Raw genomic sequence first — 20,778 nt, 5'->3', positions numbered from 1 at the left:
GAAGCCATTTCACAGAATCAAAGAATATTCTGAGTTGGAAGGGACACGAATCATCGAGCCCAACTCTTGGAGACACGAGAATCATCGAGTCCAACTCTTGGCTCCGTAAAGGACATCCCCAATAATTGCATCGCGACCCCGAGAACGTTGTCCAAACGCTTATTGAACTCCGTCAGGTTTGTGCTCTAACGACTTCCCTGGGCCCTTCCAGAGCTCAGCCACCCTCCGGGTGAAGAACCTTCAAACAGCAGGCATCCCGTCTCCTCCGTGCGCGGTGGTGCCGAGCGTGGCCGCTCCCTGCGCTCCCGGGGCTTTCACCCGAGCTTTCCGCGCCCGCCCCGCTGCGGACCGCGGCTCCCGCCGTGCCCGCCAGAGGGCGCCCGCCGCCCCCCGCGCTGCCGGGCCTGCGCAGCAGCGGCGTCGGCCGAGCGCAGGCGCGGGGCCGGGCCGGGGCGGGAGCGCGGCGGCGGCTGCTCCGTCACGGGAAGGGCGGAACGCGGCGGCGGCGCCCGTTTCCTCCGTCGCGTCTCGGCGGCTGCGGCGGCCGCGGCCGGGCTCGCCGGTGGCCGGGGCGGCGGAGGAAAGGATGGCGTTCTTCGTGGAGAGCTTCTGGGTAGGCAGCGCCGCGGGCCGGTGACGCCGCGCCGCGGGCGGAACGGACAGGGCGCGGCGCGGGGCAGCCGCGGTCCCCGCTGCGAGAGCAGCCTCGGCTCTTACGCCATCCCCGGGACTGGGCCAGGGCCTTGTGGAGGCGGGTTGTGCCCGCCGCGCCCGCTGCGGCGGCACTGGGCCGCGGTGAGCGGGGTACCTGCAGCCCGCAGCAGGGCAAGGGGACCGCCGGCCGTGCCCGCGCCGCCGTGCTCGGACTCTGCTGCGGACAGACGATGGGATGAGGGATGGGGTGGTATAGAACGGGGTGGGATGGCCTGGATGGTTGCCGTGAGGCGCTGGGCCCAGGGATGCGCGGACACCACTCTGTTCGCAGGGTCCGGCTCTCGCAGTCAGCGCGGTGGCCGGGGTGACTTGGGCTGCAGTGGGTCTTGGTGCTGTACGGGAGGACAGCGCGGGTTGCAGCAGCTTCACATTCGTTTCACTCAAAGGCAGAGCCGCGCCTCGGCGCTCCGGGCTTTTGTACCGGTACCTCGTCCCCGTGTGCCCGTGAGGAGGTGCACCCGAGAGCAGCCGGCTTAGGGAAACAACAAGCTTCCCAGCTTGCCTTGGACGTGCCATCTTATAAGTCATCTCTGCGCAGATATCTGTGTGTCTCAGTGGGTAGATATATGTGGATAAAAAGTTTAATTACGATTGGATTGAGTTTCGTGTGAAATGCTACTAGTTTTCAGGGTGACCTTTGCTAGTTTGAAGTGTTAAAATCAGTGTTCTCCTGGTCACCGGACTGTTTACAAAGTTGCTACATCTTTAATGTTGTTACGTGCTACTCTACCAAGAAGTAGGAAACAAAAATTGTTGCTTGAGGCTGAAGTGAAGAAGAGACAAAATATGTTTTTGACGCCTGCTTTTTTAGTTGTAAGCAGCACTTGTGCTTAAAGTTTAGGGAAAACTAATTTCACAGCTGCACTACTCTTGCATATGTGGCACAGCTCAAGTGTATGTTTTGTTTACAGTCTTGTGTTTAGTTTTGACTCCTTTGCTTTCAGCATACCATTAAAATTTAATGACCTGTTTTAATGATCTAATGATACTAGATTTGCTCTCTTGGCATAAAAATGTGCTAAATTTGAAGCCTCAGTGTGGGAGATCAGTATTAAACTAACATAGAAGAATTCTATCTTTCATAAAAATAAGATTAAAATTAATATTAAAAGATGCATTTTCATTGGAAAACTTTTATCTTCTCCTAAGATTAAAGCAAAACAGAAGTTGTTTATTCAGCTATCACAACTGAAACTATACTTTTCTATTAAGCTTTGTTATGTACTGTGGTACATTCATTTAACTGTCTGATCAGGTGTGGGTTTTTTTCTTAAGTAAATCGGTTAAACTGGTGAAGGCGGTGGGCCATTCCTATACATTCCATTTCAATGTCTGTGTCTTCACAAATGCTTCCAGCAAATATGAGGTAGTAGATATCTACCTCAAAATCCCATTCTCTTTTTCTGCTTTGTAGAGTCTCTGCCCACAGCTTTGTTAGCAAAACCCCTGGAGTGGCTTATCAGTGAGTGCCAAGACACAGATGATTCCTTCTGTTAGTACAGAAGGACATCCAGAAATGACACAAGGTAGAATTTTGTTCCTGTGTTTGTCTTCCGATGATGACAAAGATATTAAACAGGATCTTAACTTGCAAAATTTGACCAAGAAACTTTTGTAATACCAGAGACAGGGTTTTATTTTGTTTAGAAGTACATTTGAAAGGAATGCTCCTTCTTTCCTGCTGTGGGTGAATATTTTTCAGATTAGCTGTAGGGATGGATTTGTAAAATCTGAAAGTATTGAGTTTCTGTATATCTTTGGAACCAAGCGTAAATTATAGTCTTGTGCATTTTGAATCATTAGTCATCTTCATTTGCACTAACATTTCAGAGTAGGTTATTGCTCAGAATTGCTACTGCTTTGGAAGACTTGGGAAACAATACATGTAGGCTCTGAATTGTGGTGAGATAGTTAAGATGGGAATTAGAAGATACGTGAAAATGCACTGAATTCAGAATGACTAAAAATACTGAAGAGTAATTTGTAAGGAAAAAGGAAGGTGAACTTCTGTAGAGGTTCTGTAGAAGTTCTGTAGAACGTCAGAAGGATTGTCTTATATTTATTCCTGTCTTCCTATCCCAGAGAAAATATTTTTGGAAATCTGGAATAGGATGGTTAGGCGGTTTTTTTTGATCACTGATTTGAAAATATATCCAAAACATAATTAATATTTAATTATTTGACATAGATGCTGTAATAAACTTGTGGCTGAAATTGGAAATGGAAGTCTGGATCCTAAACTGTATGATGCTCTCCCTTGATTTAGTAATTTGCTGTAAGTAACAGGAAAAGGGATCAATTTGCTGTAAGTAATAGGAAAAGAGATTAAGGGACTTCAGTGATTTCTCCAGAAAAGGGGAGTGACATGTATGAGTGTATCAAATTCTTACACACTATTTAAGCTGCTGTCTTCCTAAATGTGCTCATGTAAACAAAACAAATCTGATCTTCTTTGTTTTAAGTCTTGAAAATTATCCTGAGGCTTTCCTCTTCCACTACTTTAGAAAGTGTTTAAATAATTTTGGTTTTATTGTTGTTAGCAGATGTAAGAAAATTGGATGAACCTCCTGTGTGTGTCCAGTACTCTGTAAGAGGTTAATGAGAGATAAATAAGACTGTGCAATAAGATAAATAAGACTGTTCAGGATGTGCAAAACTGAAGTGCAGAGACCTCTACTGTCACTTTAAAAATTTGCCATCACGTCAAAAAATGTAAGGGTCTGCTAATGCAGCATGGTGTTCTAGAGCAATTTTCCAAGCCAGAAGGATATTTTTGGGTATCAAAAGTTATGAACTAGTAGTACAGGTTACAGGTGGCTTTGATTCTTATGACTGAGTTTTAGGCATTCAAGTCACACGTCCAAACATTCCCAACTCCTAATTAAAATTGTCATGAAACATTGTATGCTTGCTGCTGTGTATGTGCTACATCAAAACATTTCTTTAATTTAAAGGTAACACTATCATAAACTTTCTGTTAAACATAGATACATTTTGTCACTCTGAGTTCACTGTTACTGATATAGGAGTATAGAGAGTATTCTTTATCGTTGACTTACTGTTTTCTTAACAGAAAACATTGCTTAAACTTTGACATTGTATTTAAACCGACCAGTACAGGTGATTCTTATGGCACAGTTTAAAAGAATAGCTTGATAAATCAAGAGAAAACAAGTCCCTTCCAAACCAGAGAGTGATTATTTATAAATTGTTTAAAATTAATTTGATTAAGCCATTTGGAGTTCTGTGACTAGTGGAAACTGGTTTCTGTGTAATTCTGTGCTTGGTAATTCTGGAAGTTCCAGCATATATAGAAACATATGTATAAATTGGCTTTGACAATTTTTTTTTTTTTTTTTTTTAATTGATGGCTTTACTTGTAGCTTTTGAGAATGGCTGTGTTGAAGATTCCCTTTTTTTTCCGAGATACTTTTGTGGGGCATAAAGGTTGGCAATATCCTGGTTTAATTATTGTAGCTTTGTGAAGGCACTTGCTCTGTTAAGGGCGAGATGTGTTGTCATACGAACTTGTGTGTATATGAGTGGCACGAGTCTTACCATGCTGACATCTGGAGTTACATTCATATTTTTATGCAGCATACAGCTGGGCATACAGCTGGATTCTCTGTTTCAGGAGAGCTGAGTGTGAGCTGACAGACTCTCATCTGTTTGTTTAAAAAATATTTTTAATTACCTGTATATGGTGGGAAAGATCTGTCCTTCCTCATGCATGTATAGAGCTTCTCTGGAGCTGATCTTTATTTGATATGTTGGAATAAAAAGGTGAGAATTGAACTTGACAGGTTGTTCTTGTGTCCAGTCTTCTCAAAATTTTCAGAACTGAAGAAGATTGTTACCTGTGTAAGCATCAGGTGGCTGCTTATCTTTCACATTTCAATGCTCTCAATTTTCTACAGCTCTTTTGGACACTCAGAAATTGAAACTTATGGATAGATAATTTTGAAAAATGTAACACCATAATATTAGTCACACAAATATTTTTATGTATTCATTATGTATCTATTAAATTAAATTATTTTCTAGGTAGAAAGCATGAAAGACATGTTATTTATTTGAAACTGCAACAAGGATTCACTGTTTAAAGAACATGACAACAGTGTTTGTCAGAGCATCTAAAATGAGTTTACATATTTCTGAATTTAGTATCTGACAAGTCAGAAGCACCGTAATAAAACCATTTATTTGTACTGGGTAAATTAAAAGAAGTGTAACAGAGTATAACGATTTTACCATAATGCATATTAATGTTGGAGCAGTTTTAATCCAGAGAAGACAGAGCTTACACTCAAAGAATTTGATTGGAAATATAGAAAATAAATGCTGTTGCATATTGCCTAGAAATTTCTGTCTGTTTTACTAAATGCAGATTTTAAATAAATTTTAATTGCAACAAACAAACTTATTCTTTAAAACTTGAAGTATTTTAAGTAGTTCAGTACCACTGAGTTCCTGTAATCTGTTTCCTGTTATGCACAAGTCATGGAAATGCTGATTTCTGACTACACATTTGCTGACAGGGCTACTTTCATTTCCATGAGGAAATCTTTGCAACTAGTTCTTGATGAAGGGAAATGGAAGACTGGCTGCTCTTGCTTTCCATTACTTAATTTGTTTTGTGTACAAAGTTGGTCAGTAATACTTCATTGTAGGCTTATTTAAGTGTTTACGTGTATTTGAAGTCTTGCTTTCTCTAATGGCTTGCTATCAGGGGACATCTGTGCTAGATACAGAAGACCTTTTTTACGGTAGTATAGAATAGGAAATCTCAGAACAAACACTATCTTCTGAAGAGAGTTTTGTTAGCTCTGGGTAAGAAGGAGAAAACTGCTAATGGACTTCAGAGGAGTTAAATGATGCTTATATGGAGAGCGGACCACTTACATTTTGCATTCTTGTACACAGTTTTATATTTGTTTTCTATTGACTAATGACAGGATCACCCTCAACAGATGGTTTAGCTACAAAATGACATTCAGAATGGTCTTTCAAACTGATCTGGAAGTCTGTTACCTAGAGCCTGATGCTATACATGACAACAGAAGATTGTCTTTCTCCACTATGCAACTTGTAGAAGAAGAATCTTCATCTAACTTTTCTGTCTGTTACACCAGTGGATGGTAGTTGTTTATGAATGGGAGTGGAAGTTTTAATCAGTTCCCTGTACTGTATGCTACATTAATTTATTTTTAAGTAGGCCAGTATTGGTCTTCCAGTGATCCCAGGTAATGCTGCTGCCACTAGGAAGGAGCAAGTAAAAATACCCAGTGCAGGAAAAGAGTCTAAGACACACAATTTCCATGTACAGAATTCTATACAGTAGGTGTGGGAAGGAGAAATGTTGAGAAAAAACAACCAAACCACAAAAACGTTAATGACATATGTGCATGTAAGAGAATAAATAACTGGTTTTTGTAAATTGAACAACTTTTCCAGCTAGCCACCACATTTGTCTGTCTCATTGTGCTAAATGCAGAACCTTAACTCTCATTGCTATTCTTCATGAATGTAGCTACTAAAGGGAGAAGTTGTAGAAGGACTGTATAGCTTTTTCTGAAGTAGAAAAATATCTCTCTCTGCATTGGTTTAGGTACACACGTCTCCAAACTGAGCAGAATCGTCAGCAGGGTAGTCATCAGAACTGCTGGTCATGTGAAGAGTTTTGAAGTCTAGATGTTTGTGTTTTTAGTATAGGTAATAACGGTTGTATTTCACATTATGTTTACAAGTGAAGACATGTCTTTTAGTTAGGCCAGACTTAAACCACATAGGCCCTCAAATATGCCTGCTTTTGACTTGCTGCTTTGTTTAAACGAATGTATTTTGCACGTAGGTTCTTAACCTCTGATACCTATTGATAGCGTATAAGAGATTAAGCTTTCAGGAGACTCAATAGAGGAAAGTATCTGTTCTGTTTCTCTGTCATGCTTTCTACTATTGATTGTGAAGTCAGGAAAAAGAATAGGACTGATTAGAAAACTTAATTTAAGTGAAAAAATTATTTCCTTTGCAGTAACTTTCAGTTACAGTTAGAGAACAAGATAATGATGGCAGTTGGTTGTTCAGGCTCATTCCATTCTCTAAAGATTTGCACGGTTACATTTCTGATGTTTTATCAGGAGAACTGCAGCCAGGGGCTGGGTCATGGCTGTGCTACCCTTCCGGCACTTCAAATAGTCAGGAAATTTATGGAACTCAAGTGTAGAAAAGGCCTCATTAAAAGCTTCCATTATGAAAAGTTTAGAAGCAGCCTATGTTCAGCACATTTTGATAACATGTTGTTTTAGCTGAAAGAAATACCTTAAAGCAAAGAACATTTCACAAAGGAGAATATTATTCATTTTTCAGGAAGAAGTGCCTAAGATTTATTTGTAAATATTTATCTATAAATTTGAGTACAGTAACAACTTTGGAGAAGTTAAATAAGAATATATTTTGTGATCTCATTGGAAATACTGGTGAAGTCTTAATTATACTGCAGTGGCATTCAGGGTTTATATTTAGTAACTACGTAAAGTTAATAAGTTAGTGAACCAGTAATCAGTTATTGTGGGCTTTCAACTACAAAGGAAAATGTTTAGATAGGGATGCAAGGGAAAAGAAACTATTTAGACTGGTACTTGAGTACGTCAACATATAAATAAAATTGCATTTTCTACTAATTGGTGTTCTTATGTTCCTTTTAGAGTTTGCTGTATTTTCATGTGTTCTGTTTAGTTTTGCTTGTACTTACAGATTGTAATTGCACTTCTACCACACTAGTCGGAGTTTTGGTGTACTTTTCCAGGTTACAGCTTATTTGCAACCATGGAAACTAAGATTTATAGGTGGTGGGCTTTTTTTGTTTTGTTTTTCCCAATACTTGGAAAAAGTAAAGCAAATAATCCTGGCTAGGAATTTGTATGAAATTGCCTTCAGTTATCTATTATTTGTAAATTTATGTCTCTATATGGTGTCCTTTAAGGCGACTTAAAACTTAGTGGAAGTGGACTTAATGCCACGGCTGCTGTGAAGTTTTTCCATCCACCCATGACTGCTTCTCCTTATTTAAGACGGCAGGTCCCTGCATGCCTTCTCCTCCTAGCCCCCCCTTCTGCTGAGCAATGCAGCTTGTTTGTGTCCTTGCAGTGTTCTGGATCAGTGATTCTTGCTTTTATTTGCCAACTTTATTTTTCAGCTGTATAATTTCCCTGATAAAGTTTGCTTTATGGCTACACAAACAAATTTTTACAGAACTGAACAGGCAGAAATGTTTGGAAGGGTATAAGACTACATTCTCAGGCTTTTCTCACTAGCAGTATAGAACTGCCTTTGTTAGAAGTCCAGGATTTTAAGAAGGATATGAAACTGTTTGAATGCATCTAGAGGAGGATAACAAGGCTGGTGAGAATGCTGGAAGACATGTCCTGTGAGAAGCCACTAAGGGCTTTGAGCTTGTTTAGTTTGGACAAAAGGAGACTGAGGGGTGACCTCACTGCTCTCTACACTTTCCGGAGCAGGGAAAGTGGGGAGGACGATGCCCATCTCCTCTCCCTGGGAGCTCATGTAGGACATGTAGGAATGGTTGAAAACTGTGCCAGGGAAGGTTCAGATTGGACACTAGGAAGCATTTCTTTACTCTGGGAGTGTGGTCAAACACTGCAATGGGCTTCCTAGAAATGGTGGTCAATGCCCTGAGTCAGTATTTAAGGGACATTTGGACAATGCCATTAACACAATGATGTAACTTTTGGTCATCCCCAAAGTGCTCAGTCAATTGGGCTAAATGATTGCTGGACATCCTTTCCAGCTGAAATAGTCTATTCCATTCCATGCTGTCCCATCCTGTTCTTCTTTCCCTTCCACTCTGAACATGCATGCAGTTTCCTGAGGGCGCACTTTGCGCCTTATATAGAAGCAGCAATATGGATCTGAAGCTTTAGTGAGGGAGAAGGGGAATGGACAGTCTGACAGGAAAACTTTAATAGTAGCAGTGCTATTATACTGTGTGTTGCCTTCCTTTAATTTCTGTTGTTGCTTTTTGCTGTCAGGAGGAAGTTCATCATAGTGCCAGAGGTCATAAACTGGTTGAGTTTTTTAGTCAGTGCTTAGAGCAGTGTCTCAGTTTTAATAGTGAGATATGCCTTACTCACTGGAAAACCTTTTAAAACTAAACTCGAGAATAGACAAAGAGAAGCTACTAGTGAGAAGGAAAAGATGAGCGATTATTTTGTTAACCAGTTTTACAAAAAGCAGTGGAAGAGAAATGAAGTGTGAAGGATTGGGGAAGAAGGATATGAAGTAATTCTAACTGAATTATAGTTCATGTTAAATAATGAAAGATATGAGAAGATAGAGTACAGAATTTAGTATGTGTTTAGTATGATGGAAAGTGAAAGAATACAAGACACCTAGAAATCTACAACAGAAATGTCTTTGACTATAGCCTAGAAATATATAATAGAAAGATAGTGGAAACAGCTGAAGTGATTTTAGGTTATATCAGATTCATGGGAACTAACAGCAATTGCTAAAAAGCAGAAGCATTAGAAATAATTAACTTGCCATTGAAGTGATTAAAATGAAAAGCAGTTATTGAAATGCATAGGCTCAGCATGTTGTGTTTCATAGCACTCCCTTCTGTTTCTCTTTAGGGGGAAAGGAACAATGGTTTTGATGTCCTCTATCACAATATGAAACATGGGCATTTGTCAACAAAGGACTTAGCAGATTTTATTAGAGAAAGGTAAGTATTCATTCTGTATTTTTAATAAAGTATTTGTGGGTTTTATTGTTATTCATTGCATTCAACAGTAACATGCAAAATATGTAAACTAAATTAGGTTATCAAAACTCAATTATCATTTTAATATACCTCTCATATTCTACAGAAATATCTTTATTATTCCATTTGTTTAGAACTGAGTATCAACTCTTAAGCATCAGTTAATAACAAGCTCCTAATTTTTCAGGTTTTATTTAAAAGATTAGAGTGAAAATCTAGAAGTGTCATATTAGGTGTCCAGCAGTTTATTTAAATTAATCCAATTTTTTAATTTCAGAAGAAAAAACGATAATTTAAAGTATAAAAATTATCAGTCTTACAAAGTTTTTATTATAGATTTTGTATTCGGCTATTAGCAACTGCTAGTATAAACTTGAAAAAAATTTTACTTCCAGAAGCTGAGATACTAGGTTTGTTAAAGAGAGTGATACATAGGGATGAGAAAACATTGTGCTGGAAATAACACATATTGGATGGAAGGAAGAGCACTGAAATCTGAAAATGTGACAACTTCTGAAACAGGTGACCTAGTGCTGCATTTAGTTCTTTGTGAAAGAAGACTGCTGCTGCTCCATTGAACAATGGATTTCCCTTCTGAACAAAATTACCTGTATGCCTACTTAGGGATTTTGTCTTTACTCAGTTACTAACACTAGGTAACACATAGAAAATAATTGCATGATATTGAGGACCTGTTTCAGTGCTGACTTCTTGCAGTAGAAGCTGTAGAAAAAACTGGAATTCTTCAGAATTTAAGTTTTGGCCACAAATAGATCTCAGTTAAAACAGTACTTTCAAATTTCCACAAAATATAACCACCACAAATCTGACAGATACTCCATTGCACTAATATTAGGGTAGTTTCAAAGTGAATTGGAGAAAATTACGAAAAAACTTTTCGCTAAGTAGAAGTAGGTGAGTTCCAGAGTCTAAGTGTGATATCTCCTTTTGGAAAGACTGCACAACACAAGGAATCTTCTGTTTTGCAAGCTCCCAGCTTCAGAGAATGCATTATGAAGCCAGAAAGGGTTCTAGTGAAATCCTAAGTTGGATCAAAATCCTGAATTGGATCGAGCAGATCAAACAGAGCACTGTTCACATTTAGTATAAATGCTTGATTCTTCACAAACTTGCACTTTTAATATTCACCTTTCATTGCCTGTGTGAGTTCCTGAATCTTTACTTTGAAAGCTTCTTTAATTTTTTGAATCATCTGATTTTTATACCATCACATCCTGAACCTAAACTGTACCTTAGTTGGACACATTTAAATTTATTAGTTTTACATCCGTTATGTTTAGATTTACCTCCATATTTAGATGAGAAACCATCTCACTCTCTCTGATTCTTGTCTCCTTTATGTTGTATTCTTTGGGCATGCTCCATTTTATTCATATTGGTCAAAGGTAAAAGGTCTTAAGTAAATGGGTAAAAAACAACTTTGCTTTATGATACTGACATAAGTAAAACTTGACAGTTCTTTCTACAGAAAATCCCTAGTAAAAAGAACATGGCATTATGGTTTTTTTCCTATCTATAAACTTCTTCAAATTAAATTTTTAATTTAAATTTAATGATTTCACAATTATAAGCCGCACTGAGTATAAACCGCACTTCCGGGTGCCAGCAACTTTTCATTCTTTGTCCATATATAAGCTGCACCTGATTATAAGCCGCATGTTACAATACAGAGTGTGATAAAAGGTATCTATTCTATCACCATCTATTGAGGGTGGGGGCAGTGATCCTTATCTCCATGGGAGATATTCTGCTAATGGGCCATCCATTGAAACCAGGCGGGGCATTGTTCTTTATCTTTTCACAATCCATCCTTCCTCCAGCGAGTCATTTTCTGCTAATGGCCATTGAGTCCCACTGTGGGACTGAGAAAATTACTGCATCCCATTGGAAGTTGCTTCAGCCAGGGGGAAGAGCCCAACATTTCTCACCAAGATAAAAACAGAGGTTTTGGGACACTAAGGTAGCCCCTTTCTCCACTGGACTCGGGAGAAAAACCGGATTTCTCCACATCACCACTGGACCTCCAGAGGGAAACTGCACCTTCTACAGGAGCATTGCTTCAACTGAATCACATCTGTCACTACAAGGGGACTGTAACCACCATTTAATGGGACTGCTAGCAACACCCTCCCTGACAGGGTGTCAGGTTGTACTCTGACTTTGTCAGGGTTTGGAGTTTGTTTCTTTGTAGTACTGTATTTCTATTTTGATTTCCCTAGTAAAGAATTGTTATTCCTAATTCCTATATTTTTTCCTGAAAGCCCCTTGATTTCAAAATTATTATAATTTGGAGGGAGGGGGTTTACATTCTCCATTTCAAAGAGAAGTTCCTGCCTTTCTCAGCAGACACCTGTCCTCCAAACTAAAACAGCAACTTTTTGTTCTTTGTCCATATATAAGCTGCACCTGATTATAAGCCGCACTTTGGGTTTGGACCAAAATTTTAGTCAAAATGGTGCGGCTTATTATAATAAAATTACTGTAATTATTTTTAAATAACTTTTTAATTATGTGCCTTTGCAACCAATAAAGAAAATCTTTGGACCTTTTTCTGCATGTTAAAATGTTTTAGCTCAAGTTTCTGCCAATTGTTTCTAGTTTTTAAATAACATTTCAAGATTAATGGCTGTGGAGGAACACATGAGGACCCCCATGGATACTTTATCCTCAATGAGACTTCAAGAAATGTTTTTTCCTGTGGATGGATCAGGATGTGCCAAAGAGAAATATGCAGCCATCTTACAGCATTTTTGTAAGATCTCTGCAAAAATTGAGTTCTCGTTAACTCTCTTAAGATGTAATCTGAGTATAATTTGAATTAATTATTGCAATAGTAAAATACTGCAATTTACTTTACAAAGTGGCAGTATTGTTCCTTAAGGGTACGTTGCCCATGTCAATGATGCAGACGACTGCACTAAATTCAGTCCTTTCCAGTGACTTTCTTCCATCAGGGTACTAAATCTCCCTTGTGTATTCCTCAGCTCTTTCTGCTGCTTCTTGATAAGCTGGCCTGCAATTGACAAAAAAGCACTTGGGTAACAAATTTATACTTCTTTTCAAGTAAGGGATGAATGATCAATTACAGCCTAAGCTAGTAGTAGTTTGTGGCATATAGTTTAGATTCAAAGACATAGAGAGACTTAAAATATTTGGTGTTCTTACTTTAATAAAAGTATTTGAGAGTCCGTATGTGTGCAGTGAAGCCCTTTGCTGCTTTTGTGAAGTTACTGTGGGACGTCATTCAGCTTCCTGGGAAATAAAAATGGTTCCGTAGAACACATTTTTTCACATGGACTAAATTCTTGGTCTCAAAAAGAATTTACATTGGGCAGTATTTTACAACGGTTCAGTTGTCTTGTCTGTGATCTATTTTGCACATTTTTTAATTGCCAAGAAGTTAGGAGATGTTGCACACAGTTATCTGTTCTCCTCCTCCTTCTGCAGATTATAGTAGTCTGAATGCTGTTTTACAGTACTGTTTTCTGCTGGAAATATGTTAAGTGGATGAACAACATGTATTAGGAACCATCTAGAGCTTTATGCCTTCACTTTTGTGTACCTGATTTTCTGAACTCTTCCCTATGAAAACTAAATTTACATACATTTGAATTTCAACCCTGTTCTTCCATTCCTTTTTACACATTGACATTCTTCTGGTTTTTTTGGTTTTTTTTAGAAGTGGATGCATAAGGGAGTGAAAACTGAAAACTATTGAATAGGTAGAGGCAGTTCTGTGAGTTCTGTGTTGCTTTTAGCAAGTTGGAGTACTTACACTTTCTAGGTAGAGCAGTCAGCTGGGCTTGCTGGGGTCTCCAGACCAGACAGAAAATACACTTTTTATGAGGTGATTTTGCATGTAAAGGAGAGATGGATCAGTGTGTTTGCATGTGCAGACTGCTTTGGGCACAAAGGACACGTTTCTGTGTGAAGCCCATCTCTGTTACTTGTGCTGTTCGGAGTAGTGTTTTAGTTGTGTGTAGTCTGACTGAGGAAGAGTATTGTTTCCTTTTCTCCAGCCTTAGAAATGGTAATGAAAAATGTATAAGATAAGGAATAACTTTCTAAATTATTGATATCTTAGGTATTTATTTCTAAAAATATTTCAAAATTCCTGTAAGAACATTGTGAGATTGTGAAGTTTTTTCTCTGAGGAAAACAGGTGTTTGAAATGTATTACAGTAATTTCACGATTATAAGGCACACCAGATTATAAGACGCACTTCCGTGAGTCAGCAAAGTTCCGAACTTTGTCCATATATAAGGTTCACCGGACTATAAGGCACAACCTTTTTTTGCAGTGAGTATCAGCGCCACGCACAACGCAGTAAAGAATTAGTAACGGAATCGCGCAATCTCAGGGTTTACTGGCTCAGCTTGGGGCCAGGCAGGCTCGGCCCTGCTTGGGGCTGCCGCTGGTGCCACTTGCCTCTACCGCGTAGTGGTGCTGGGAGCCCGCGCCACGCCGCTGTGCCAGGAGCCCGCACGGCTGTGCCAGGAGCCCCTGCTGCACCTTGGTGCTGGGAGCCCATGCCGCTATGCCGGGAGCCTGAGCCACCCTGCAGTGCTGGGATCCTGCACTGCTCAGCAGTGCCTGGAACCCAAGCTGTGCCGCTGTGCTGGAAGCCCATGCCGTGGTGCTGGTTGCCCATGCCGTGCCACAGAGCTGGGAGCCCACACCGCTCAGTGGTGCTGGGAGCCCGTGCCGCCCCGCTGTGCCGGGAGCCCATGCTGCCCCACTGTGCTGGGAGCCCAGGCCGCGCAGTGGTGCCAGATGCCTGAGCCACCCCGTGATGCCGGGAGCCCGCACCGCTCAGCGGCACCACAGTGCAACCGATTTCCCCCGCGGCTCTCCCGGCTCACAATTCCGGGTTGTCAAAGTTCCCAGCTTTGTCCACATATAAGGTGCACCAGATTATAAGGTGCACTTCCGGGTTTGGACCAAAATTTTAGTCAAAAGGGTGCGCCTTATAGTCATGAAATTACTGTAATTTGTAATACCATTTCTGTACTGTATCTGCTGTTTCTGCTTGATATCCTAGAAGGAGCAGAAGTTTTCCTCCTTGCCTGCGTTCAGTGAGTCAATAGCAATACAGTTTTCACTCTTTGAGTTTTGTTCTTGAAGAAGAACTCAGAACCATTTGCATCTGTGGTTCAGAAGATTGTCCTCTGAAGGAGTGAGGTTTTTGGCAGGCAGTCTGCTTAATGTTGGTAAATCTTGAGCGGGACAGGTTATCTATCTACTGAAAGATTTGGTACCAATTCTTAAAATCATCAAATCATAGAATGGTTTGGATTAGAAGGGATCTTAAAGTTCATTGAGTTCCAGTTCCCTCTGCTGTGGCCAGGGAATCTTTCACTAGGCCAGATTGTTCAATGTGCCATCCAACCTGTCCTTGAATAAAGGCCATGCTTCATTGATAAAGCATGTAGAAATTTTTGTATTTTAACAAATCAATATAACAAGACTGAGCTGCCTACATAGTTGTTTCTTTTCTTTATATATGGGGAAGATTTTGTAGGTGAACTGTCATTTGCTTATGTGCATTTAAAATCTAAACTTTTTATATCTAAGAAATCACTGTTCTTTTCTAGAAAGAAATAAGTATAGGAATGTGTTGTTTTTTTCTTCAGGAGTCTTTCTAATGTTTTTCTTCACCAATTGCCTGCAAGCATCATAGAAAGAATCTTCTAAATCAGATGAAATGAGCAATGAATATGTTTCTATTCAACTTTTAGCAGATCCCAGTCAAAGACACATTTTCAAATAGTGAAAACTAACTTGCTAAGAAAATCATAGTCTGTTTATTACTTTTGCAACAGAGTACTCTGCAAAGTCAATTGATTGGATGAATGTACTAACTGGTCATCTTCCAGTTCCTAGTGTTTTTAACTGACACAAGTTAATACTCTAAGGTGAGTTGCAGAACTCCAGTTTTGTGGAGATCACTCAGGGAAGTGTGCTGTAAATTAGTTCAAAGAAAAGGGATGTGGATTTTCCTGAAAATTCTTCTGTCTAAAGAGGAAAAATAAGGCGCTGAGTTATAAAATCTGGAAAACTTTCACAGAAGATTAGGGTGATTGGTCAGAATATATTGTTCGTCATGGTAGTAAAAAAAAAAAATCATTGCTTCTGCTCAATGCATGTGTGCTTGCCATTGAGCAGTGTGTAAGATTTCTAAGCCTTGGAAAGTTGAACTTTTTCTTATCATCTAAGATATGGTCATATGTGCAAGGAGGATAAAGTTAACTGACTTTCTTTTATGGTGAATAACTGCAGTAGGTGATTTTCAAAATGAAATTTATTTGTTACGTGTTGCAGTTTAATCTCCTTCTCCGGACAGATTTCCAACTAACTGGATAGTTATTTTGGAAGTTCAGTAGGTTTTAGGACATTCTCTTCTGTTTCAGGTGAATACCCCTACTCTTTTTTTCATATTTTCACAAGACAATTCTTTTTGCTTGTAAACTGTCACTGTACAGGAGAAAAAAACTTCTGTCTCAGATTACAGTTATGGTATAACTGGAGAGAGGGATGAATTCCTCATCTGCCTTTTTTCTTGTTTCGTGTCCTGTATAAATATTAAGCAGGAAGGAAATTGCTCCAAACTTTTCAAGAAAAGATAATTACTGTATGTATCAAATCTAGGATGCTTCTAAATCTCAGTTGATACTACATAATGGATATTGGTTTAGGGTGAAAATTTAAAATGCTGTGTATCTTTAATAATAGGAAGGTGAGGAAGATTGATAGAGAACGACTTGCAGGGAGTCACTGCTGTAATACGTGATTCTATGGCAATTACCTCTGCCGAGGCTGTAAGGAGGAAATCTGTGCCAAGCCTTGGATTTTGCATCTCTAAAAGATAAATGAAATTGTGTGTTTGGGTGAAGGAAAATATAAGAACACTTTCTGTAATTTCTAAATTCAAATATCACTATGTGAAGAACTTAAAGGAAAAAATAGCCTACCCCCAACAAGAAGACTAAACAAGACCTCATTTTGTTTAATGTGATTGCTCAGTAAATATTGTTTGTTTATAGAAAAGTTTTTATTGCAAATACATTTTATTTTGTTACTGTGTAACACTCTCCTGCTTAGACCAGGCTGGATAATGATTGTTATGATGCTTTATACTCTCTGTTGCTAAGAATTGTTGATGGCGGTTGAGAACAGCAACAGAGGAAGGAATTATCCTTTTCAAGCTTTGAATTCCTGGGGTTTTTTTGTTCTGCTCTCTGCAATGTTTTGTCACAGAGTTCTTAGATTATTTTTTTAAATATACTAATGTGATTTTATTGTATAGCTTTTGAGAGATCATTTGAATGGAATAGTTTTTAGCTCACATTAAAGTCTTCTATTTAAAATATATAAAATATTTATTTATTTATTTATTTATTTGTTTATTTATTTATATTTATTTAAAATATATATTCAGTCTTCTTACCTTCGAAGTTTTGATTATGCTTTTGATGGCTTTCTTTTGCAGGGCTACAATAGAGGAGACATATTCAAGGTCAATGACAAAACTAGCCAAATCAGCAAGCAATTACACACAACTTGGGTAAGTAAGTGTACCTAAGAGAGAAATAAGTGACTATATACATGGTAAGAACCAAGTTTGATTCTGAATATTTTATTGATGATGTTGAAAGTTAGTATAATTTTGCTACCTTTAAAAATGTTTGTTAGGTCTTTAGTAGCCGTGCAAAAATTTGTGCAGCTATGACAAAGACAGCGCAGTTCTTTGAAATTGAATAAATCTACCAAAACCCAAACATGGGCTGTGTTTAAAGCTCTGTTCTTTTCAGTCACAGCGACTTCTATTACGTCCTCTAGAGCCTGTGGAAATCATTATGAAGAGAGAACACACGACTGCAAATATGGCATTGAATTTATTTATTTCTGTTATTTCTGGTTTTTTGAGTGTTGTTTGTTCTCAGGGATGCTCAGAATGAGACTTTTCCACAGATTTCTTCCATAGTTAAATGGAAAATTTATACACAGGATATGTTTTTAAAAACTAGAATGATTAATGGATGTTTTTTCATTAGAAAGATTAGGCCAATGAAAACTCAGACTTTTGAGAAAAAGTAGATTTTTAAATTTATTTATAGTAATGTAATCTAAAAATGAGAGGAGCTTTCATCAGTGGATAATTTGATAATAGTTGTTGCTGCTCATTAAACTAACAAACAGATACAGAACCTTTGAACATAAGAGCTTTGAAGCCTATGGTTAGTATTGATTTTTAGCAGCATTAACCAGAATAGCAATAGCAATATCTTTGGAATAGCTGGAGAAAGTCCATTCAGCACAGAAATCTGAATCTGAGAAATGATCCCACCTCTTTGTTCATCTTTGTTAATCAGTAGATCCCTTTTAGTGGCAGTTCTTTGCCATTATTTTTTCCTCTATTTTGTGACTGCAGTGATGTAAGACAACTAGAAATGTAACTAACCAAGAAATTCCTGATTTGTTCACACTGTTTAAGTATATACATAGTAGTACTTACTACATGTTAAATGATTTTAAGCTGTTCTTGCACCGTCTTGACACTTGGTATTATTGTGTGCTTAACATAGTATCAAATGAAATTTGCTGTGTTTTACTTATTAGAATCAATACATGTCAAACACAAAGCATTGAAAAATTAGTAGATAGAATGCCAAGTATATTGGGAGCATATTTAATAAAAAAATCATATTTAGTAAGAAATTGTTGGGTGTTCTGTTTGTTTCAGTTTTAGGAGGAGAGGTGAACTGTAAACTTACTGATTATTCTTTAGCACTACTAAAAATTTTTTTAACTGAAAGAAAAATAAGCAGATTAACATTATTTTCCTCAATCCAGGACATTTGCACCAGTTTGGGATGTTTTCAAAACCTCAACAGAAAAACTAGCAAGTTGTCACTTGGATCTTGTGCGGAGATTACAAGAGCTAATAAAAGAAGTTCACAAGTATGGAGATGAACAGATCAAAGCTTATAAAAAGGTTATTAATTCTTTTTCTGATATATGTCAAATGATTTGTTAATGCTGAAATTAAAATGGTTTGGTTTTGACAACCGTGTGATGTTTGGCAGACTAAAGAAGATGTTTCAGGAACTTTGGAAGCAGTGCAAAATATTCAAAGTATCACTCAGGCCTTGCAGAAATCGAAAGAAAACTACAATGCAAAGTGTGTGGAACAAGAACGCTTGAAAAAGGAAGGAGCAACACAGAGAGAAATTGAAAAGGTAGCTCTGTCACATCTTGCTTTGCGTTACTAATTGTCTTACATGTTCGCCTTGTGTTAGTAAGTGAAATGCTCAGACAGGGTTAAACATAGTTAAAAGTTGTGACTATTTTGCAATATGCATGATATCTTGAATACCGAGATATTTTTTATTTACAATTACTTCCTTGTTTGTTCTTACTATATTGTAGTTCTAATTCTTCACCTTGTAAATACCTGCATCAAATGATAGTTTTGTGTGGTGGCTTTAACAGAAATTGTACTCAATTGGTTTAGCATCTCTTATGTTTTTGAATATATTCTTTATGTGAATACTCAGTGCCATTGTTACAGAATTCAGGGGCAACTGTGTTATCCTTGCAATGAGATAAAGTAGTTGAGTACATGAGTGTTTGAAGTCTGTTCAATAAAGAAAAAGATGTTATAAACACTTTAAGTACTGTTTTAAAAGGTTCCAATCTCATGGACCAGAGCTTGAGTTAGGGTGGAGGCATTGATCCATACACAGAATCACTCAACTCAGGGACCTCTGAAAGTTATCCTGTCTGTTCCACAAGGTCAGGCAGGGCCATCTCAAACCAGTTACTCAAGACTTTGTCTAGACGACTTTTTAGTATCTTCAAGGTTGGAGGTGCCCCAGTCTCTCTGAACAGCCTGTGCCAGGGCTCACTCACTTCACAGGAAAAAGGTGTTTCCTCATGTTCAGAGGGAAGGAACCTTTTGTGTTTTCTGTTATTGTCCATTGTCTCTGGTTCCAGCACTGGGCACCACTGAAAAGAGCCTGACTTTGTCTTCTGTGTACCTTCCCTTCAGGTATTTATATCTACTGGTAAGATTTTTCCTTAAGGCTTCGTTATCTCAGGCCGAACAGTTGCAGCAGTCTCAGTTTTATCTTATTGGAGAGATGTTTCAGTCTCTTAATCATGTTCATGCCCCTTACTGGACTCTCTCCAATATGTATATGTCTCACTAGCAATGAAAAGTTCAGAACTAGACACCATTTCAGGTGGGGCCTCACCAGTGCTGAGTAGAGGGGAAGGATTCCCTTCCTTGACCTGCTGGGAAAAAAGTATATTTTTCCTGTTTTTGGGAACCTTAACTAGTAGAACAAAGAGGTCACATTTCCTTCTCTCTAATTATAACTTCTCTTATTAAATCTTCATTCCTCTGGTTACTTCCATTTCAATTCACTGGTCTGTGTAGGACTTTGTTAGAATGATCTTTTTGCTTTTAGATCTGCTATCTTGACAGAGAAGATAGCGCTGCTCATTGTCTTTTCACTTATGACAAAAGTGATTCTGTTGAGTATGTTTCAGTTGTGTTATGTTGGTATAAAACTAGCTTTTTGCCCACACCTTCTGTCTCAAATGTCAGTTCATACTGGATTCTAGACGTGAATCAGATGTGTGTTGGCAGATATTTTCCTGGTAGTGTATTCAAAGTATAATTTTTCTGAATTCCTGTAAGTAGAGTTTCAGTAGGAAAGGTTGGGTTGAGGGAAGGCTTTTTAAGATACATTATCCTTGTTCATCTGGTAACAAGAAAACGTTCAGCGTGACAGATGTCTACATGAGAAGGGGGAAAGATGAAGCACTATAGGAGGAGGGTAGTTTTTTTACTGTTTTATGCATCTTCCTTAGATACAATTATGTCATAATTGAATGCTCTGCAAGTACTTAAAATACGTTTCTAGTGGGAGCAGGTAACTGACAGTGTCACATCTCTTCAGTCATGCCTCTATTCAAATTTACACTTGCCATTTTGTAAACAGAATGACCAAAGATTTTCTTAATTAATTTTTCCTTTGTTAAAAAATACATGTATTACTTTCAGTGCAGCATGAAAACTATTTACTGGTAAAATTACAGATTAACTGCTTTCTCAGAAAACAAGGGATCTGCACCAGTATGCTAAGAGTTTATTACATAGCCAAATGTTTAGAGAGATACCTTATTGAGGAATCTAAGGAGGTATCTGAGACCTTGCAATCCCATTGCAGCTGAAAGTTAATACTAACTTGCG

At 38.5% G+C, this 20,778-nt stretch overlaps 1 protein-coding gene across 7 annotated transcripts in view; it reads left to right on the top strand.

The window, feature by feature from the left end:
• Positions 1 to 525: 525 nt before the first annotated feature.
• The window catches only part of FCHO2 (FCH and mu domain containing endocytic adaptor 2), an 83,398-nt gene continuing 63,145 nt past the window's right edge, over positions 526 to 20,778 (top strand). For all 7 annotated transcript variants that reach the window (XM_033085165.1, XM_033085162.1, XM_042780137.1 and 4 more), the window contains exons 1-5: positions 526 to 613; positions 9,366 to 9,457; positions 17,008 to 17,082; positions 18,372 to 18,513; positions 18,605 to 18,757. In XM_033085165.1, the coding sequence (XP_032941056.1) occupies positions 587 to 613; positions 9,366 to 9,457; positions 17,008 to 17,082; positions 18,372 to 18,513; positions 18,605 to 18,757 (489 nt within the window). In that variant the 5' untranslated portion in view covers positions 526 to 586. The remainder of the gene's footprint in view (positions 614 to 9,365; positions 9,458 to 17,007; positions 17,083 to 18,371; positions 18,514 to 18,604; positions 18,758 to 20,778) is intronic.

This window comes from Catharus ustulatus, chromosome Z (assembly GCF_009819885.2).
Source record: "Catharus ustulatus isolate bCatUst1 chromosome Z, bCatUst1.pri.v2, whole genome shotgun sequence".
In the NCBI taxonomy this organism is placed as follows: Eukaryota; Metazoa; Chordata; class Aves; order Passeriformes; family Turdidae; genus Catharus; species Catharus ustulatus.
The sequence above is the reverse complement of the archived record's forward strand: the minus strand, read 5'-3'. Positions and strand labels throughout refer to the sequence as shown.